The sequence below is a fragment of the Saccopteryx leptura genome, chromosome 4 (genome assembly GCF_036850995.1).
Source record: "Saccopteryx leptura isolate mSacLep1 chromosome 4, mSacLep1_pri_phased_curated, whole genome shotgun sequence".
NCBI classification, from domain to species: Eukaryota; Metazoa; Chordata; class Mammalia; order Chiroptera; family Emballonuridae; genus Saccopteryx; species Saccopteryx leptura.
This window is the reverse complement of record NC_089506.1, coordinates 4,165,165-4,188,128: the sequence shown is the minus strand read 5'-3', so window position 1 is coordinate 4,188,128 and position 22,964 is coordinate 4,165,165. Positions and strand designations below refer to the sequence as shown.

The window sequence follows — 22,964 nt, the reverse complement described above, 5'->3', positions numbered from 1 at the left end:
AATAAAAAATTTAGATTCTGCCTTTACAAATTAATATTAGTGAACTCTATGCAATACACAGCAAGGAATAGATTTGTGTAGAAGGCTTTCTGTGAGCTTATGGGTTATAACAGTAAAAGTGGGGGGAAGCCGTACACACACAAAAATGTAATACAAAATAATAATAATAAAAAAAAACCAAGAACAACCATATCATGAAGTTATAAGGAATAAAAACTGCAACATTAATTCTAATAAGGAAAAATTAGAAAAATACCCATCAGAGGGATTCAATATCAAAACTATACGCTAATTTGCATCTTGAAAAAGAAAAAAAAAAGTTAGGTCCACACCTCCTGAACTGAAAACCTCGTAGACACTTTGAAATTAGGAAAAAAAGTCGAAAATATCAGGCAGGCCGTGGCCCGACTCAGGTGGAGAGGTGACAGTGCCCCAGAGGAGGGCGCCGACGTCTGCGTCCTCGTGTGCACAGCTACCCAAGGTACCAGAAACATGGAAGAACACCCCACCCGAGAACGCGGTCACCACGGGCAGAGAACTCGGCGGGAATACGAATGGACTGTCCCTGGGAACCACAGCCTGGTAAATGGCTTATGAAAACGTATCTGCATAAGTTAATTAAGTTCTCAAGATAAAAGAAAACATACACTAATGCATCAGATATTTAACCTGAAGCTAATGCCTTCAACGAGGGGGCTGGTTCATTTAAAATCCTGAAGGTGCTAACTGGAAGGGATCTACAACAAACAGGTTTTCACCCTGGAGAACACTGTACACCCAATACAGCCCTATAATATTAACGAAGCAGGAGGCTTTCTGAAACAAACTATCAATATTAACGACGCCTACCCTGAAACATGTTCAAGTCTGTTAGAATCAGAAAGCTTGAGCTGAAATGTTCAGGTCAAGAAACGCCCCCCACACTTGTCACCCCGCACAGCCCGACTGCGCTCCCAGCACCGCCCCAACAGAGCTCACAGCCCCAATCGCACGCCGGCCCCGCCCGATAGCACGCACAGCCCCGGACCGCACGCTGGCCCCGCCCGATAGCACGCACAGCCCCGGACCGCGCACGCCGGCCCCGCCCGATAGCACGCACAGCCCCGGACCGCACGCCGGCCCCGCCCGATAGCACGCACAGCCCGGACCGCGCGCACAGCACTCACAGGTCGGGGAGAGGTTCTCCCTGCTCTTCTTCATCTCCCGCAGCCGCTGCTCCATGGCCCGGTGCTGCCCCCAGTACCTTCTGAGTGTGGGGCTGTACGTCAGCGGGCTGGCAGACTCCAAGGACAAAATGGGGCCGTCGTTATCTGAAAGCAAACAAAACTCCAATTTTAAACTCCAGATACGCCTTCCAGCTCCAGTTTCCTCCCGCGCCCCACCTCAAGGCTGCTGACAAGGCCTCCGCGCCTCCGTGCCCCACGCTGTGCTCAGCAGGGTGTCCTTCATCCCTGCCCACCGCCGCAGCGGGCACCAGCGTCCAGGCGAGGATGGAGACATGCAGAAGTGAAGTGTCCGGCTGTCCGGGTCACAACCAGATCACAGCTGGTCCGCCTGGCTCCCGCATGCCGCCCTACCTGCCCAGTAGCAGGTACGAGGGGCGTGGACCCTCCCTCTGGGGAGGGGGGGAAGAGGCACTCTTACCACCAGGGGTGGGGTCTCAGCAGACACAATGCTGCCCCGGCAGACCCAGTTAAACTAACCAGCCAGCGCCTGTATTTTAGTGACTTCCACACCTGCCTCTCTGTTCAACCCAGCCCCTGAGGACTTGGTTCTGCACTCCTTCGGGTCATCTCTTCATGAGGGCATCTGTGTCCCCAAACCTCACACAACTGTAGTCACAGAGCCCGCCCGAACCTACGATGGGCACAGCAGGGCCTGCCCGTCCCACTCAGTTTGTCCCTGGGTTTCAGAAACAGCACCACTGCCAGCGCAGAACTGACAGGCCCACACCCGGACTGGGGGCTCAGCGGGGTCCTCCAACGTGACATGATGGACTGTGTGTGGCTCGTAGGCGTGTGTTCTTCTGAAGCCCTACTTGAATATGCCCAAAACCAAGAATCAGTCAACAGCTTCACCTTGGCAGCTCAGGTATGAACCACTCTTACTGAACTTTTTTCTATTTTGAGAGGGAGAGAGGAAGGGGAATAAAGAATAAAACAGAGGAGAGCGAGGGAAGCATCGACTCGTTCCACTTCCTTGTGCAGCACTGCCTGCTCTCCACACTCGCCCTGACCGGGGCTCACCCAGTGGCCATGGGACCGAACAGGCAACACGGCGCTCAGGGACAACACTCCACCCACTGGGCCCTGGGCTGGGGCTTACTGCACTTCTGACAATACACAGACATATGGTTCTGTCTCTAACACCTAGGGTTACAGTTTGTAAAAATCTATTTATATTCTATATTTGCTTTAAAAAGAGAAAATTTTGTATCTTTCATTACCATTTTGCCAAATTCTTTTCAAATACGCCATCACAAGCATAGGCCAGAAGACCCAAACGGAACAGGACAGAGGACAGTGGGGGCGTGTGCAGCACAGCCCTGAGGCTGGAGGAGGGAGCAGCTCAGAGGAGGTGGCGGATCGCAGGACACAGCAAGGGCGGGGTCCACCCTGAACACTCTTTCCTTGGGTGAGTGGGTGTCCATCTGCCAGGTCGCAAGGACCTGTGGCCCAGACAAGGAGCCGCTGCAGGGGTTTCAGCGCAGACGACAGGGGCTCAGAAGAGATGGAAGCAGGCCCATGGGTCCCGACGGGTCATCACGTTAGAGAAGAACGAGGCACCCGGGGCACTCCTTGGCTGCTGCAGTGCGGCTGGCTGGGCAGCAGGTGGGGTTTGTCAGGGAGGGGCCGGCAGGCGCCAAGGGAGACTCAACTGTCGGACTCTGAGAACACGCACGGACACAAGCAAGGTGAAGCTTCTGGAAGCGCATCTGGCAGCACTGGGCAGGTCACGTGTTCTAGTCACGTCTGCCGCAGGCCACAACAGGCGGAAGGGATGCTCGACAATCCTACACACGTAACTCCAAAATACGGAGCAGGGACCCTGCACACAGCAATACAGACGCCGCTCGTCTGTGTCAGACATGTAGGGTGGGTCTGAAACAGTGAGTTCAGAGGCGGGTGACAGACACAGGCAAGAGAGAGACAGAAAACACATGACGTTCTGAGGTATCCTCCCAACTCATTAAAAGAGTCTACCTAATTAAAAAAACATAAAATGGGCAGAATCTGAATAGACATTTTTCCCAAGAAGACACACAGATGGCCAACAGGCACAGGACAAGATACTCAACATCACTCATCACCAGGGACAGAGAATAAAACTACGAGGAGCTGTCATCTCACACCTGTTTCAATGACTGTCATCAAAATGACAAGTGATTATAAGTGTTGGGGAGGATGTGGAGAAAAGGGAACCCCCGTGCACTGGTGAGGAAATGTGACTGGTGCAGCCCCTGTGGGAAAACAGTATAGAGGTTCCCCCAAAATTAAAAATAGAACTAACATGTGATCCAGCAATTTCATGTTTGGGTATTTAACCAAAGAAAATGAAAACACACTCAAAAAGATATCTGCACCCCCATATTGATTAGAGCATTATTTATCAGTCATGATATGGAAATAACCTAAATGTCCATCAATGGATGAATGGATAAAGAAGTGGTGCAGACAGACAATCGAATATTACCCAGCCGTAAAAAAGAATGAAATCTTGTCATTTACGACAACACAGGTTAAACCTTGAGGGTATTATACTAAGTGAAATAAGTCAGAGAAAGATACTGTATGAAAACTCTTTTATGTGGGCTCTTAAAAACAAATCAAACCAAAACAAAAAAACAAGACAACAAACCCCCAGCTCACAGACATAGAGGAGAGACTGGTGTCTGCAGGGGGTGGGAGGGAGGGGCGTGCAGACATAGAGGAGAGACTGGTGTCTGCAGGGAGGGGGAGGGAGGGGCATGCAGACAGAGGAAAGACTGGTGTCTGCAGGGAGTGGGAGGGAGGGGCGTGCAGACACAGAGGAGAGACTGGTGTCTGCAGGGAGTGGGAGGGAGGGGCGTGCAGACATAGAGGAGAGACTGGTGTCTGCAGGGAGGGGGAGGGAGGGGCGTGCAGACATTGAGGAAAGACTGGTGTCTGCAGGGAGGGGGAGGGAGGGGCATGCAGACAGAGGAGAGACTGGTGTCTGCAGGGAGGGGGAGGGAGGGGCATGCAGACACAGAGGAGAGACTGGTGTCTGCAGGGAGTGGGAGGGAGGGGCATGCAGACACGGAGGAGAGACCGGTGTCTGCAGGGAGGGGGAGGGAGGGGCATGCAGACACAGGAGAGACTGGTGTCTGCAGGGAGGGGGAGGGAGGGGCATGCAGACACGGAAGAGAGACTGGTGTCTGCAGGGAGTGGGAGGGAGGGGCATGCAGACATGGAAGAGAGACCGGTGTCTGCAGGGAGTGGGAGGGAGGGGCATGCAGACATGGAAGAGAGACCGGTGTCTGCAGGGAGTGGGAGGGAGGGGCATGCAGACATGGAAGAGAGACTGGTGTCTGCAGGGGGTGGGAGGGAGGGGCGTGCAGACACAGAGGAGAGACTGGTGTCTGCAGGGGGTGGGAGGGAGGGGCATGCAGACAGAGGAGAGACTGGTGTCTGCAGGGAGTGGGAGGGAGGGGCATGCAGACACAGAGGAGAGACTGGTGTCTGCAGGGAGTGGGAGGGAGGGGCATGCAGACACGGAGGAGAGACTGGTGTCTGCAGGGAGTGGGAGGGAGGGGCATGCAGACATGGAAGAGAGACCGGTGTCTGCAGGGGGTGGGAGGGAGGGAGGGGCGTGCAGACACAGAGGAGAGACTGGTGTCTGCAGGGGGTGGGAGGGACGGGCATGCAGACAGAGGAAAGACTGGTGTCTGCAGGGAGGGGGAGGGAGGGGCATGCAGACACAGAGGAGAGACTGGTGTCTGCAGGGAGTGGGAGGGAGGGGCATGCAGACACAGAGGAGAGACTGGTGTCTGCAGGGAGTGGGAGGGACGGGCATGCAGACAGAGGAAAGACTGGTGTCTGCAGGGAGGGGGAGGGAGGGGCATGCAGACAGGGAGGAAAGACTGGTGTCTGTAGGGAGGGGGAGGGAGGGGCATGCAGACACGGAGGAGAGACCGGTGTCTGCAGGGAGTGGGAGGGACGGGCATGCAGACAGAGGAAAGACTGGTGTCTGCAGGGAGGGGGAGGGAGGGGCATGCAGACAGGGAGGAAAGACTGGTGTCTGTAGGGAGGGGGAGGGAGGGGCATGCAGACAGAGGAGAGACTGGTGTCTGCAGGGAGTGGGAGGGAGGGGCGTGCAGACATAGAGGAAAGACTGGTGTCTGCAGGGAGGGGGAGGGAGGGGCATGCAGACATAGAGGAAAGACTGGTGTCTGCAGGGAGGGGGAGGGAGGGGCATGCAGACAGAGGAGAGACTGGTGTCTGCAGGGAGGGGGAGGGAGGGGCATGCAGACACAGGAGAGACTGGTGTCTGCAGGGAGGGGGAGGGAGGGGCATGCAGACAGAGGAGAGACCGGTGTCTGCAGGGAGGGGGAGGGAGGGGCATGCAGACACAGGAGAGACTGGTGTCTGCAGGGAGGGGGAGGGAGGGGCATGCAGACAGAGGAGAGACTGGTGTCTGCAGGGAGGGGGAGGGAGGGGCATGCAGACACGGAGGAGAGACTGGTGTCTGCAGGGAGTGGGAGGGAGGGGCATGCAGACATGGAAGAGAGACCGGTGTCTGCAGGGGGTGGGAGGGAGGGGCGTGCAGACACAGAGGAGAGACTGGTGTCTGCAGGGGGTGGGAGGGAGGGGCATGCAGACAGAGGAAAGACTGGTGTCTGCAGGGAGTGGGAGGGAGGGGCATGCAGACACAGAGGAGAGACTGGTGTCTGCAGGGAGTGGGAGGGAGGGGCATGCAGACACGGAGGAGAGACTGGTGTCTGCAGGGAGTGGGAGGGAGGGGCATGCAGACATGGAAGAGAGACCGGTGTCTGCAGGGGGTGGGAGGGAGGGGCGTGCAGACACAGAGGAGAGACTGGTGTCTGCAGGGGGTGGGAGGGACGGGCATGCAGACAGAGGAAAGACTGGTGTCTGCAGGGAGTGGGAGGGAGGGGCATGCAGACACAGAGGAGAGACTGGTGTCTGCAGGGAGTGGGAGGGAGGGGCATGCAGACAGAGGAAAGACTGGTGTCTGCAGGGAGGGGGAGGGAGGGGCATGCAGACACAGAGGAGAGACTGGTGTCTGCAGGGAGTGGGAGGGAGGGGCATGCAGACAGAGGAAAGACTGGTGTCTGCAGGGAGTGGGAGGGAGGGGCATGCAGACACAGAGGAGAGACTGGTGTCTGCAGGGAGTGGGAGGGAGGGGCATGCAGACAGAGGAAAGACTGGTGTCTGCAGGGAGGGGGAGGGAGGGGCATGCAGACACAGAGGAGAGACTGGTGTCTGCAGGGAGTGGGAGGGAGGGGCATGCAGACAGAGGAAAGATTGGTGTCTGCAGGGAGGGGGAGGGAGGGGCATGCAGACACAGACGAGAGACCGGTGTCTGCAGGGGGTGGGAGGGAGGGGCATGCAATGGGTGGAGTGGTGCAAAGGCACACACTTCCAGTAATAAAACAAGCAGGCTGTGGGGATGCAATGCACAACACGGGAACTACAGTTAACACTACTGTAAAATAGGTGGAACTTGCTAAGAGAGGACATCTGAAAAGCATCACAAGAAATAAAGGGAAAAAATAATCTGTAACCATGTATGGTGAGGATGTTAACAAGGCACACAAATACCGATTCACTCTGTCCTGCACCTGAAACTAACACCATGTGACATGCCAGTGGTCTCAATAAAGAAAAAACACCTTGTCATCAATCAGCTCAACTCTGTGGCGCTGGACCGGCTGCCGTGGGCCCGCAGCCCGCCTGTGCCTCGTTCTCTCTGCGGGGAGACGGCTGGGACCGCGCAGCCCTCAGCCGTGCCGTCCTGGACGCCCTGGTCCCCGGGCAAACCAGACCGGTGCACGGACACAAACGCCAAGGGCTGTGCTTCTTTCTTTGCTTACCTTGGGTTGTCTTTTGCCTCTGCATTTCATTAGCCATTTTCTCAAATTTCTTTTGCAGTCTCTTATCATTTTCTGGTGTTTTAGCAACAAAATCCTTGGGCTGCATACACTTACGCTGTGCAACAAAGAACATAATATTAACATGCAGTACTGCAATCACGCAACGCCCTAACCCTAACCCTTGGCGGACACTTCTGGTATCTTCTAACACTAATACGATCCTCTTAAAGAGGTATTTTTTGCACCATGTGTTAGTGTTTACAATGACGAACAGAACTTTTGGCTGACTAAAGGGCTGGCTGTGCAAGCAGCTATGTTCTCTGAGGCATTTTCCATTTCCCAGCATTCTTGCTTTCCATGCTAATTCTTAAACAAATTAGTCTCTTTTTTCTTATTCTTGCTATTCTCAGGTTTATCTCCCACCCCACAAAAAAAACATAACATAGTAATAAAACACATAAGCAATTATTTGATAACTACCAAAGGGAAAGCTATGATTAAATATCGCCTTGTCTTTGAACCACAGTAACCCCGGTCAGTAAAAACAAAAATGTGTAACTACACGTACAAAACGTGACAAAATCCGGAAACCTCTGGCACAGGAAGGCCCAGCTCCTACCCTCAGGAGAGTCTGGGACAGCTTCCGAGTGTCTGCCCTGGGAGGAGCACTTCTGCGCCCCCTCTCCGTGCAGACGTGCCCACACACGCGAGTGCTCCACCCTCACCTTCGTCTACACCCCGCCCGTCTTATGGACCCTGAAGAAAGACGTCTGCTGTCGAGGTCTCTTTGGTTCTTGGCCTGAAGCTGTCAGCCCACCTACGCCCGCAGGTACCTAACCTGGGTCCCAGCCTGACAGAACTGCCCGCAGGTACCTAACCTGGGCCCCAGCCTGACGGGAGAACTGCCCGCAGGGCATCTAACCTGGGTCCCAGCCTGACAGAACTGCCCACAGGGCACCTAACCTGGGTCCCAGCCTGACAGAACTGCCCGCAGGTACCTAACCTGGGTCCCAGCCTGATAGAACTGCCCGCAGGCACCTAACCTGGGTCCCAGCCTGATAGAACTGCCCGCAGGTACCTAACCTGGGCCCCAGCCTGACAGAACTGCCCGCAGGTACCTAACCTGGGTCCCAGCCTGACAGAACTGCCCGCAGGGTATCTAACCTGGGCCCCAGCCTGACAGAACTGCCCGCAGGTACCTAACCTGGGCCCCAGCCTGACAGAACCGCCCGCAGGTACCTAACCTGGGTCCCAGCCTGACAGAACCGCCCGCAGGTACCTAACCTGGGTCCCAGCCTGACAGAACTGCCCGCAGGTACCTAACCTGGGCCCCAGCCTGACAGAACTGCCCGCAGGTACCTAACCTGGGCCCCAGCCTGACAGAACTGCCCACAGGGCACCTAACCTGGGCCCCAGCCTGACGGGAGAACTGCCCGCAGGTACCTAACCTGGGCCCCAGCCTGACAGAACTACCCGCAGGCATCTAACCTGGGCCCCAGCCTGACAGGAGAACTGCCCGCAGGTACCTAACCTGGGCCCCAGCCTGATGGGAGAACTGCCCGCAGGTACCTCACCTGGGCCCCAGCCTGACAGAACTGCCCGCAGGTACCTAACCTGGGCCCCAGCCTGACAGAACTGCCCACAGGTACCTAACCTGGGCCCCAGCCTGACAGAAGAACAACCGCCCACCCTGTGGTCCTGATTCAGTGTCTGGCTCTATCAGTGGGTCCTCACTCATTCATCTGGCGAGTTAACAGGTGTCACTATGTGCCGGGCACTGGCCTCAAAGAAAGACCTGCCATCACGGAGTGCGTTCTCTTCCCGAGGACAGAAATAAGCAGACAGGGAAGTCACACTGCACAGCGGGAGGGGAAATCCCAGCAGGCACGGAACTGGCCTCAACTGCTTTCACTGAAGAGCCCGCCCAGCACGCCAGGCACCCAGCAGGCCCACACGCTGCTTTATCACCGCAGGCCCATGGAGGGCGGGGCGCTGCCGACACGTGTGGAAGGCGCTATCATTGCGGGAGGTCACGCAGTGAGAACACAGGTTCCCCCGATGCTCCCTGGGTCCCGAAGCACTGCCATGTGGGGTCCTGCGACTCCTCATGAGACACTGAGCCCGCTCTAAGTGCCACCCTCTCCCAGCACGTCAGGGGCAGTAAGTGCTGCAGACAGAAAGGGACAGCTAGTCGGGAGGGCGGGACAGCGGAGGAACCGGGAGTTCACATCAGGGTGGCTGCGGGCTCCCTGGGAAAGGCACGCTGGCTCCAGGCCACGCAGTCAGAAAGCCACAGTCCCGGGGACGGATCTCGGGCAGGGCTGTTCCAGACAGAGAGCGGCCCTAAAACAACACAGGCAGTGTGTCTGAGGGCGGCGGGCACGCGGGCAGGTGGCAGCAGCAGGGACAGCAGAGCAGCAAACCCCTCCGAGAACACCCCGGGAGGCTGGAGTCAGGCTTGTCGGGAAAAGAGAAGAAAGAGAAGGGCACGGCAGCGAGTGAAGGGAAGGGTGTGAGCAGTCAGATCAGGGTTAGGGTTAGGAAAACCAGAGATTCATGACATATTCAGTGTCTTCTACACTATTAGTGGGACTGTTAATAATCAAACTGTCTACATGTTGTGACCCAGTACTTTCATTTCTAGATAGTCCGCTTGGAGAAATCAACTCAAATGTGTAATAAAAACCAACAATGACGTGAGGGACAACGACCCAGGGAAGGGGCAGTCATGCTATAAAACGCACTGCAGAAACGGGGCCCACGACGGACCGCGACGGTCAGAGCATGCTGGACACGGAGAAAGGCGCCTACCACGCAGTACAGGCCAGGGCAGGGCCCCTCTGTCAGAGGTGTGGGGGTTGGGGGACACACGTGTGACCTACGTGTGCTGACCACTCGATCCACAAGGAACCCAGTCAAGCTGAAAACTGCTTGTTTGGCAGGAAATAAAATCAAGAGAAATGTTAGCTTTATATTTTATGAAGTGTCTGCTAAATATTTTGGGCTAAATGAACATATGTTTGTATTATTGATGTTTTTAAAATATTTTATGCATAAAAGGACAGACAGAGCTGTTGCTTAGCTGATCTGAGTCCAGAGCCCACTGAGTGCTCTTTCAGCAACGGTCACACGAGCAGGTGCGGACGGGCTGGAGGCGTCTGCCCACCATCAGACCAGCAGGTGTGGACCGGATGTCGGCGTCGCCCGCCATCAGACCAGCAGGTGTGGACCGGATGTCGGCGTCGCCCGCCATCAGACCAGCAGGAGCGGACCAGCCGGGCCGTCCGCCCACAACAGCCCCGGCAGATGTCGACACACCTGAGATGAAGCCTCAGAGATATGTGCGCTGCTCTCTGTAGCCTGGAGCATCCCCGGGAACTCGAGTCCACGAGAAACGCACGGGTGTGGCCTGCCTGACCCAGTGGGGAGGACGTCTGGGACGCCTCTCTCCCACGGAGTCCCACGTGCACACAGCGCTCTGACACTTCCCAGTGGCTTTCCTCTCAAGCGTGTCTGAAGTAAAGACCAGAAGGCTGCAGCGCAGTGTGGCCGACGTCCCGGAGGGCAGTGCCCTCCCCCGCCCCGCGGGCTTTCTGCCCTGAGGAGCCCTGTGCACTGGGGTTTCCGCGGCAGGTCTCGAGGTTTCCAGCCGAACAGAACAGAGGCGTGTTACTACAGACCCAACAAGCGACATGCCAGAGTCACGCAAGAGCACCTGCACCTGCTGCTCTCTCAACAACTTTTAGCTCTCTGTTGGCCAGCGGTCTCTTCCATTTCTTGCAAATCACATGAAGGCATTCACAGGATCAAATCATCTCTAATCACTAAAAAATGCTATGTGACAACAGTACCATCAACAGCAATACTGAAGACAACTCTTGACTCATTCTAAAAGTTTTGTATTTCTAGGAAGAGTAAACAAATGAATAAACGTATAATTGCAGTGCATATACTGAAATTGCATACTTACTTTTTTCTTTATCAGGCACGGTAAGTGTTCGTGCGTGTTCAGCGCAGGGAACAGTGCCTCGTCGATGTGCACGCCAGCTGTCCGGCATCTGTGGGAGGAAAACACGTCCCTAATGAGCATCTATTAAGACTCACACAGCATTAAATCAGTTAGTCTCCATGGGAATTAAAGAAATCCATGCACAGGCCATTTTAATAGACATATCACCAAATACAAAAGTCAATAACGATCCAACTTTCCAACGTCTCTACACGGTTCCTTTTAAGGATAAGAGTAGAAGCGAGAGGCACGGGAAGGAAGTATTCCTCTTCTGCAGTAACTGTGATTTGTAACACATTTCAGAATGACCAGTGCACGCGCTCGTAAAGCTGTTGGCGTGTGCCATTCAGTGCACAATGCAGGGCAGACTGGCTGCCAGTGAAGAACTTAGAGCTGGAAGGTCCTCGGGAAAGTGAGGGGAAAAGCCTATCTTTCCTCTAAAACCAGGTTCTCCCTCCTGCGTGTTCTGTCAAGACCCTGGACCCCAGGGGCAGGTCTGCCCCCCACTGCTCTGCGCTGCGCCCCCTTCCAGTCTGCCTCTGTCCCCGCCATGCCTTGGAACCCACTGACCGGGACCCACTTGCAAGCGTTCAGTTGCTGAAATCTCAGCTGTGGTGGTTCTCTAAATGCTCTCCTCCATCCCCTCTCCTGATGTGTACGCACTGAACGTCCATCCTAGAACACAGTCTCACCCCTTCCCAGCCCACACCAAACACCTTCCTCACCCCTTCCCAGCCCACACGGCCTCACCCCTTCCCAGCCCACACGGCCTCGCCCCTTCCCAGCCCACACGGCCTCGCCCCTTCCCAGCCCACACGGCCTCGCCCCTTCCCAGCCCACACGGCCTCACCCCTTCCCAGCCCACACGGCCTCACCCCTTCCCAGCCCACACGGCCTCGCCCCTTCCCAGCCCACACGGCCTCACCCCTTCCCAGCCCACACGGTCTCACCCCTTCCTCACCCCTTCCCAGCCCACACGGTCTCACCCCTTCCTCACCCCTTCCCAGCCCACACGGTCTCACCCCTTCCTCACCCCTTCCCAGCCCACACGGTCTCACCCCTTCCTCACCCCTTCCCAGCCCACACGGTCTCGCCCCTTCCTCACCCCTTCCCAGCCCACACGGTCTCGCCCCTTCCTCACCCCTTCCCAGCCCACAGCCCACACGGTCTCACCCCTTCCTCACCCCTTCCCAGCCCACACAGCCTCACCCCTTCCCAGCCCACACGGTCTCACCCCTTCCTCACCCCTTCCCAGCCCACACAGCCTCACCCCTTCCCAGCCCACACGGTCTCGCCCCTTCCTCGCCCCTTCCCAGCCCACACGGTCTCGCCCCTTCCTCGCCCCTTCCCAGCCCACACGGTCTCACCCCTTCCCAGCCCACACCAAACACCTTCCTCACCCCGTGTTTACAGGATAGTCTCTCGTCAGCTGTCTTTTTAAAATACAACCCCAACCACACCTGCGAGTGCCTTTCCGAAGACTATCATTGCCCAGTATCCAGCATGAAATGACAGCTGAAAATAGGATATACAGTACATGAGGACAGGCAATGACATCCACACCGACACACAGAGCTCTCTTGCCCACACCAAGAACCACCAGGAGCCTTCAGGACCGTGTGTGGGTGCTGGGCGCCCGTGCAGCAGGGCGAAGCGCTCCTCCTCCTAAAAGAAGGCGGGAGGCTGACACACCAAGCTGACAACGGTGCTGCTCACCAGGGCGAGACGGGCATCTCGAGTGTGGTCAGCAGACCGGGCCCCTGAGGCTCTGAGGGCCTGAGAGGTGGAATCCATTTTTGCCGTCACACAGAGCAGACACGATCTGCCTTCACCCCCCACACTGAGTGCACGTGCAGTGACAGCCACGTGGCTGTGCTGTCCCGCACCGACCTCAGGAGCATCTGTGCCGCCGTCTCCTGAGATGCAGGCAGGAGGCAGCCATGCTCACAGCAGCCGAGACATGGGAACCACTCAGCGTCCATTAACGGATGAATGGGTGAAAACCATGACACAGATGCCCAGGGAGTTACTATGCAGCAACATAAACCCCCAACATCCTAGGACAACACAGGTGAGCCTCAAGGACATTATGCGCAGTGAACTAAGTCAGACAGAGAAAGACAAAGGGAAGTCGCCCTGCTGCCCTGCCCCTCCCAGGATTCAGGCCTAGAGCCCAGGTGGGGCAGAGCAGGGGCACCTGGGGTGTGGGAGGTGGCGGTACAGGCTGGAGGCGGGCAGCAGGGTGCCACACCGAGGTGGGTGCAGCCGGCGTGCACTGGAGGGCTTCCCAGACCAAGGGGCAGGCACGCAGGGGCTGCGGGAGCCCAGGCAGGGCCAAGGTGTGGCAGGGCGCAGAGCGTCAGAACCAGCAGGTGGGAAGAGTGCCCACGTGGGCGTCCCTGTGGGAGAAGAGGTCCCTGCAGGGAAGGGCACAGGGTGGGGAGACTGGCCCCCACCGTCTGATGACCTGCCCGTAAAGCACAGCAGCAGGAGGTGCGTCCTCACCGCGGACCTGGGCCACTAGAAGCAAGCCCTGGACTGGGTCGGGACCACAGGAGCCGGTGGGTCTCACTGGCTCACTGTACACGGGTGGTCACAAAAACAAATGCAGGCACACAGGTGTGTCACCACCTGTCCACAAGAGGGAGTAGGGCGGCAGCACACCCACCTCCCAGATTCGGGGTTCAGATACTGTTTCCCACTAAAAGGAACCGGGTCCTGGAGAAATGGCCGACCCTGGGGTTGGGGAAGAGGGAGTTTGAGGCGAGCTGGCTGCACTGCTGAGCCGGAGAGTAAAGAAGTGTGCAGGAATCTGGAGAACGAGAAAACAGCAGACGTCGGCCCAACAGTCCTTCAGTGGCCGATCAGGGGCCGCTGAAGCATGAAAGGGAGCAGCAAGCGCAGCGGCCGCGACCCACTGACAGAGGCAGGCTGCACGCGGATGGATACACACGCGTAGGCGCGGGTAAATGTGAGGAAGCACAGGGATCCACGTAGTTTGAAGCTGCCTCCTCTCTGAAAGCTGCATTAACTCGGGGGAGAGGCCTGGCAGGCACCCCCGTGACCACATGACCCGGTGACACCAGCAGCTGCACCCCACACAGCGGTGCAGGAAGAGCCAGCCTCACTCACAGGACACGAGCCAGCCCCTCACATCCCCACGGAGTGCGTCTCTGTGCGGAGGGACGCCCCTGTAAAGGGCGTGATGGAGGGCGCAGCGGCGTCCCCACGCGGTGGTGCTGTGGGGACACGAGAAGCTGAGCCTGTTCGCAGGAAAACAGCCCATGTCAGGGGTCGGGCACCTGGGCGGGGAGGCCTCTCCCATGGGCAAAACAAGCCCTGTGAACTGCAGGCACTGCCCACTCAGCTTTAGTTTCAAAATGGTTTAAAAACTGTCACTTTATATCGACTTCTCTCGACAGACTTGGAGGTGACAGGCTGATGTTTATAGTGTCCAAAGGAAAAGACAGAATTGTTTTGGTTGCTTTTACTTAGAGAAGTCCCAGAAATAACCCAACACAATGGGACTCTAGCGACACCTAGTGGCCGGTCCTAGTAATGTTCTCACTTTGAGGGGAAAACGCGAGTCAAGACCTGGAGAGGCAGCTAACCAGACATAATGGACACGTGACATAAAACAAAGGTCAGTTTGGCTGTTACCTCTACGTTCAGGTGAAGAAACTTCAAGTCCCCCTCAAAATAAAAAAAATGGAAATGAAATCAGTTTTCTTTTTCACGGACAGAGTAGGGAAGGTGAAGTAACTCCCAGCGTGAGCAGCGGCTGTGTGAAGCAGGTGTTCTGGTCTACGCTGGAAAGAACGGACATGCGGACACGGCACTCTTCCCCTGGGACACACTCCAACAGCAGCGACCAGAGACTTAAACATGCAAGCTCTCTAAATTCAAAAGCCCACTTTCGGATTCAAACCTACAGAAAGACTTAGATCTGCAAGAAAGCAGTGCAGACAAGGCTTAACGTCGAACTGTTTCTGATTAAAAGAAAAAGAAATGAAGAACTCTGTACTGATCAGTAGGAGATCAGTGACCTGAATTACTGGGCATCTATTACAAGATCACACTTATGTTTTAAAACGACGAGATATATGTCTACGTACAAGCATGGAAGGTGTGCTCTAACCTGCTGTGAACTGAAAAAGTGTGCACTCCATATAAAACCTACTAATATGAGTTTATATATTAATACAAACATGGAAACGTACGTTTCCATCTGCTTAGGTGTATAACCCTCAACTGAGGGGAGGGAAAATACAGCAAGAGGTGGACTAGATGAGGACGTCTTACTTTAAAAGTAGACACGCTTAAGTACAAATATATTTACTTCAAGGGAAAGTTTATATTCCTTTTTGCTTTTGTCTTTTTTTAAATTAAGTGAGAGGACGGGAGGAAGAGAGACTCCCTGGCAAGTCCCCTCTGGGGTAATGCTCTTCCCATCCGGGCCCTTGCTCCACTGCTCGGCAACAGAGCTAGTTTAGCACCTGGGGCCAGCTTGCTCGAATGAGCCATGGCTGCAGGAGGGGAAGAGAGAGAGTGAGAGAGAGAAAAAGAGAAAAAAAAGGGGCAGGAGAGGGGTAGAGAAGTAGACAGTCACCTCTCCTGTATGTCCTGCCCGGGAATCCAACCTGGGACTTCCACCCGCCTGGCCTACGCCAACTGAGCACCTGTCCAGGGCCTAAAAGTTTATGTTTTCAAGAGACCAAAAGAAAAGCTAAAAAACCAGTAATTGTTATAATTAAAGCCTGACTACATTACAACAAATACTAATACACAAGTAAGGAAGAATTTGTATTAAAAAATAGAATTAAGTTCACTTTAAAGGGTGCTAGAGATTGCTCTTGGACAAATACCATGGTGTCTCCATAAGCCCCTTGACAAACAAAGGCTAAGGGGGGCAGACAGAGGGGATGGAGGGAGAAAAAGGGGCGGACAGAGCAGCACACACAGCAAGCCGGTGGGCCCTCGGGGGACTCAGCAGGGGGGAGAGGCCCATGGGGGTACAGGAGTGCCCGTTACCTCATGTTTATAAAGGCACCTCCACCACCTTCAACCTCTCAGTACTCTCAGTAAAGGTCTGTCCTTCTGTAACCCCCACCCATTCCTACACAACCTTTCACAGGTGGCTCAAGTTACGTCCCCAAGAAATGCTTTCTGATATTTCTAATCCAACGTAAGTAAAGCCTCCTCCACTCAGCAGTGGTTGGGACAGATATTCACTGTGCATCTGCTATGAGCCACGAATGAGTTAAGGTAACTCAGTGAAAACACAACCATAAAACATAAGACAAACATGGTGGCTGCACTTAGAAAATACATTATAACAGAAAGACCAAAATCCATGATTATGCGATAGGTAGACAGAACAGACAAATGAGCAAAGTCAGTTACAACAGAACAAAAGGAAAGGAAATACAGAGTGACACAGAGGGCTCTGCCACAGACTGGGGACAGAGAGGCTTCTGGGAAGGTAGCCCTTCAAACTTGACGTCTGTGAAGGAGCTGAGTACAAGCAGGGGGAAGAACCAGGGACGGAGGTATCGTAAGAGAATCCAGAGTCCATACAATAGGTTCAGTGTCCAAAACACAGCCCAGGGCATGTGTCATGCAGAGCCAGAAAAATGACATAGTTTCAAGAAAAAAACAACCAATAGAAGCCAACCATGATATGCTGAAATTGTCAGAGAAGGCAATTAGAAAACTTCCCACAAAGGCTAACTGAGACCCAGGCTTTACTGGGGAATTCTACCAAATGCTTGAAGAAGAATATACACCAGTCCTTAATAACTCCTCAAAAAACACAACACAGGAGGCAGCAAGATGGCGCTGGAGTAGGCAGACGTACCAACTTCCACCTCCCAGAACCAAAGTGGATTACAACTTAATTTTAAGAACCATCATCTGGAAAAACCAACTTTGGACTAAACTAAGAGGATGCTTCAAACAAGGAACACTGAAGAAGCCACACCGAGACTAGTAGGAAAAGCGGAAACGCACAGAGCGAACGGCAGCCAGGAGAGACTCACGTGGCGGGAAGTGAGTTTAGCAGAGAGGGGAGGGTCCTGAGTCCCAGGAACAAAGCCCCAGCCTGCAGCCCCAGAGCCTAGAAGAGGCATATGGACAGTATTTAGCTAGAAACAAGACAGGATACTGTTTGTGAGAAAGAGACTGATTTCTCAGACCCAAGATTCTTTTTAAAGGGACCACGCAGAAAACCTCTCTCACAACCACTCACCCGGGGCTCCGGGGGGTGGGGAGAGAGGAGAGGACCGGAGTAGCAGGAAGAGAGTGTAATCTAGGAGGCACAGGGAGAAACATTTTGAGAGGCAGCCACTCTAACCTCTGGGACAAGTCCCTCCACAAATCTGAAGTGAATATTTCCCCTGGAAACAGCAATACCAGCAAAGGGAAGCAGGACACCAGCCAAACAAGCTCTCCCGCAGCACTCAGAGCAGAGTCGCTTAGAAGGAGGGAGCTTTCGGGACTACAGTAGTGAGTCTTAGGGTCTGAACGGCAGCGCCCACACCCCACACTGCTGAGGGCTCGCCGGAGGGCAGGTGGTGGCGGGACGCGGAAGCGCAGTTCTGTCGGCAAGGGTGGAAACCTGCTGGCCACCACTGAGGTCCAGCTGTGAGTTCTGTCTTCCCCAGCTGGGGACGGGAAGATGAGCAAAAGTGGTCAAGCCCAGCTGCGGGCCGCCTGCAATCCAGCCTGCGGGGGAAGCGCAGGAGGCCCGGAAGTGGTGGAGACCCACCCTTCAACAAGAGTGCAGGAGCACAGCCCTGCCCCACCCGCGGAACCAAGGCTTGCAGCTATCCGGGAGCAGGCTCCTCCTGCAGGGACGGGGCGAAAGACCAGAATCAGGCAGAGACCCGTAGCTGAGCAAAGGTGCTCACCCCTGCCATCAGAGCCAAGCATAACCCCACCCGCGAGGGTGGGCGAAGGCCGAGGCCACAGAGGCTTGTACACCCGAGCACGTGATCACAGACCCTCCTGTGAAGGAGTCAGAAACCACAGCAACAGTCCCAGTGGGCAGGCACCGGCAACGCCCATACCCAAACGCCCTAGGCAGCAGCAGCGAAGGGGGTGGCAGGCCTGAAGACAGTGGACTCCAGTGGCTAAAACCTTCTTTTACACAGACAAAATGAGAAGGCACAGAAATGCAACACAAATTAATCAAGACAAATCCCCAGAAAAAGACCTAAATGAGTCAGATATAACCAAATTACCAGATACAAAGTTTAAAATAACAATTGTTAGGATGCTCAAAGATCTTAGAACAACAATAGATGGTCATTATGAACACCTAAATAAAGAGATAGCAAATATAAAAAAGGACATTGAAATAATAAAAAAGAATCAGTCAGAAATGACAAATACAATATCAGAAATGAAGAACACAATGAAAGGAATTAAAAGCAGGATGGATAAAGCTGAGAATCGAATCAGCGAGTTAGAGGACAAGATAAATGAAGGCATGGAAGCAGAGCAGAAAAAAGAAAAGAGACTCAAAAAGTCTGAGGAAACTCTAAGAGAGCTCTGTGACAATATGAAGAAAAAGCATCCACATCATAGGGGTTCCTGAAGAAGAAGAGAAAGAACAAGGAATAGAGACTTTGTTCAAACATACCATAGCTGAAAACTTCCCTAAATTAAGGCAGGAAAATATCTCACAAGTTCAAGCACAGAGAATTTCATTAAAGAGAAACCCAAAGAAATCTACACCAAGACACATCATAATTAAAATACCAAAGCTAAGTGTTAAAGAGAAAATATTAAAAGCTGCTAGAGAAAAATAGGCTATCACCTACAAAGGAGCCCCCATAAGGATGACTTCCAACTTCTCAACAGAAACACTTGAGGCCAGAAGGGAATGGCAAGAAATATTCAAAGTACTGCAGAACAAGAACCTACAACCAAGACTACTTTATCCAGCAAGGCTATCGTTTAAAATTGAAGGAGAAATAAAAAGCTTTCCAGACAAAAACTCAAGGAATTCACTACAACCAAACCAATGCTGCAAGAAATGCTAAGGGGCCTGTTGTAAACCAATCAAAGGGGAAAAAGAATATAGGAAAAGAGGAATACAGTTTTAAAGAATAAAATGACAATGAACAACTACATGTCAATAATAACCTTAAATGTAAATGGGTTAAATGATCCAATCAAAAGACATAGGGTAGCTGCGTGGATAAGAAAACAGGACCCATACATATGCTGTCTCCAAGAGACACACCTTAAAACTAAAGATGCACATAGACTGAAGATAAAAGGATGGAAAAAATATTTCATGCAAATGGAAATGAAAAAAAAGCTGGGGTAGCAATACTTATATCAGACAAAATGGACTTTAAAACAAAGGATATAGTAATAGATAAAGAAGGCCACTACATAATGATAAAGGGAGCAATCCAACAGGAAGATATAACATTATAAATATCTACACACCTAATATAGGAGCACCAAAACATATAAAGTAGACTTTGATAGATTTAAAGGGTGTGATCAACAGCAATACTATAACAGTAGCGGATTTCAATACTCCACTAAGATCACTAGATAGATCCTCAAGACAGAAAACAAAGAAACAGCGGACTTAAAGGACACACTAGATCAACTCGATTTAATAGATATATTCAGAACCTTTCACCCTAAAGCAGCAGAATATACATTCTTTTCAAGTGCTCATGGTACATTCTCTAGGATAGACCACATGTTAGGGCACAAAACTGGCCTCAACAAATTTAAGAAGATTGAAATCATATTGAGCACTTTCTCTGATCACAATGGCATGACACTAGAAATCAACCACAACAGAAAAACTGAAAAATACTCAAAACACTTGGAAACTAAATATCATGTTATTAAATAACAAATGGGTTGACAGTGAGATCAAAGAATAGATAAAAAAATTCCTAGAAATGAACGATAATGAGCATACTTTATGGGACACAGCAAAAGCAGTTCTGAGAGGGAAGTTCATAGCATTATTACAGGCATACCTTAAAAAGCTAGAAAAAGCTCAAATAAACAATTTGACCCTGCATCTCAAAGAATTAGAAAAAGAACAGCAAGTAAAGCCCAGAGGTAGTAGAAGGAAGGAAATAATAAAGATCAGAGTGGAAATAAATGACATAGAGGCTAAAAAAAACAGAGGATCAATGAAACCAGGAGCTGGTTCTTTGAAAAGGTAAACAAGATCGACGAACTTTTAACCAGACTCACCAAGAAAAAAAGAGAGAGGACTCAAATAAATAAAATTAGAAATGAGAGTGGAGAAATAACTGACATAACAGAAATAAAAAATATTGTAAGAAAATACTATGAAGAACTGTATGCTAAAAAACTAGACAGCCTAGCCTGGCCTGTGGTGGCGCAGTGGATAAAGCATTGACCTGGAATGCGGAGGTTGCTAGTTCAAATCCCTGGGCTTGCCTGGTCAAGGCACATATGGGAGTTGATGCTTCCTGCTCCCCCCCCCAATCTCTGTCACTCTCTGTCTCTCCTCTCTAAAATGAATGAATGAATGAGTAAATAAATAATTTTTCAAAAATTAAAAAAAAAAAAACAAGACAATCTAGATGAAATGGACAAATTCCTTGAAACATATAATCTTCCAAAAATTAATCTGGAAGAATCAGAAAACCTAAAGAGACCAATTACAACAAATGAGATCCAAACAGTTATCAAAAAACTCCCAAAAAAGAAAAGTCCTGGGCCTGATGGCTTCACAAGTAAATTCTACCAAATATTCAAAGAACTAACTTCTACCCTTCTTATGCTATTTCAAAAAATTCAACAGGAAAGAAGATTTCCAAGCTCCTTTTATGAGGCAAGCACAATTCTGATTCTAAAACCAGGCAAAGACAACACAAAGAAAGAAAATTATAGGCCAATATCCCTGATGAATTTAGATGCCAAAATCCTCAACAAAATATTAGCAAATTGAATCCAGCAATATATGAAAAAAATCATACACCATGATCAAATGGGATTTATTCTTGGGAGGCAAGACTGGTATAATATTTGCAAATCAATCAATCAATGTGATTCATCACATAAACAAAAGGAAGGAGAAAAACCACATGATAATTTCAATAGATGCAGAAAAAGCATTTGATAAAATCCAGCACCCATTCATGATCAAAACTCTCAGCAAAGTGGGAGTACAGGGAACATACCTCAACATGATAAAAGCCATCTATGACAAACCCACAGCCAACATCATACTCAATGGGCAAAAATTAAAAGCAATCTCCTCAAGATCAGGAACAAGACAGGGGTGCCCCCTTTCACCACTCTTATTCAACATAGTTCTGGAAGTCCTAGCCACAGCAATCAGACAAGAAAAAGAAATAAATGGCATTCAAATTGGAAAAGAAGTAAAACTATCATTATTTGCAGATGGTATGATATTGTATATAGAAAACCCTAAAGTCTCAGTCAAAAAACTACTGGACCTGATAAATGAATTTAGCAAGGTGGCAGGATATAAAATTAATACTCAGAAATCAGAGGCATTTTTATACACTAACATTGAACTGTCAGAAAGAGAAATTAAGGAAGCAATCCCCTTCACCATTGCAACCCAAAAAATAAAGTACCTAGGAATAAATTTAATCAGGGAAATTAAAGACTTCTACTTGGAAAATTGTAAAATATTGATAAAAGAAATCAGGGAAGATACAAACAAGTGGAAGCATATACCGTGCTCATGGTTAGGAAGAATAAACATCATTAAAATGTCTATATTACCCAAAGTAATTTATAAATTCAATGCAATACCGATTAAAATACCAATGACATACTTCAAAGATATAGAACATATATTCCAAAAATTTATATGGAACCAAAAGAGAACATGAATAGCCTAAGCAATCCTGAAAAGGAAGAATAAAGTGGGAGGTATCACACTTCCGGATATCAAGTTATACTACAAGGCCACTGTACTCAAAACAGCCTGGTACTGGCATAAGAACAGGCATACAGATCAATGGAACAGAACAGAGAACCCAGAAATAAACCCACACCTTTATGGACAATTGATATTTGACAAAGTAGGTAAGAGCATACAATGGAGTAAAGACAGCCTCTTCAACAAATGGTGTTGGGAAAATTGGACAGCTACCTTCAAAAAATTGAAACTAGACCACCAACTTACACCATTCACAAAAATAAACTCAAAATGAATAAAAGACTTAAATGTAAGCCGTAAAACCATAAGCATCTTAGAAGAAAACATAGGCAGTTAGCTCTCTAACATCTCTCCCAGCAATATATTTGCTGATTTATCTCCATGGGCAAGTGAAATAAAAGACAGGATAAACAAATGGGACTATATCAAACTAAAAGCTTTTGCATAGCTAAAGACAATAAGAACAGAATAAAAAGACAAACCACACAATGGGAGAATATATTTGACAATATGTCTGATAAGGGGTTAATAACCAAAATTTATAAAGAAGTTGTAAAACTCAATACCAGGAAGACAAATAATCCAATCACAAAATGAGCACAAGAAATGAATAGACACTTCTCCAAAGAGGACATACAGATGGCCAATAGGCATATGAAAAAATGCTCAACATCACTAATCATTAGAGAAATGCAAACTAAAACCACAATGAGTTATCAGCTCACACCAGCCAGAATGGCGCTCATCAACAAAACAACACAGAATAAGTGCTGGCGAGGATGTGGAGAAAAGGGAACCCTCCTGCACTGCTGGTGGGAATGCAGACTGGTGCAGCCACTGTGGAAAACAGTATGGAGATTCCTCAAAAAACTAAAAATCCAACTGCCTTTTGACCTAGCTATCTCACTTTTAGGAATATACCCTAAGAACACCATAGCACTGTTTCAAAAGAAGAA

General features: G+C 51.1%; 1 protein-coding gene across 5 annotated transcripts in view; it reads right to left on the bottom strand.

The window, feature by feature from the left end:
* Positions 1 to 22,964, bottom strand: part of MCPH1 (microcephalin 1) — a 216,165-nt gene that overhangs the window by 183,456 nt on the left and 9,745 nt on the right. For all 5 annotated transcript variants that reach the window (XM_066380077.1, XM_066380079.1, XM_066380080.1 and 2 more), the window contains exons 4-6: positions 11,043 to 11,130; positions 7,073 to 7,187; positions 1,167 to 1,310 (exon numbers count right to left, since the gene is read on the bottom strand). In XM_066380077.1, the coding sequence (XP_066236174.1) occupies positions 1,167 to 1,310; positions 7,073 to 7,187; positions 11,043 to 11,130 (347 nt within the window). The remainder of the gene's footprint in view (positions 1 to 1,166; positions 1,311 to 7,072; positions 7,188 to 11,042; positions 11,131 to 22,964) is intronic.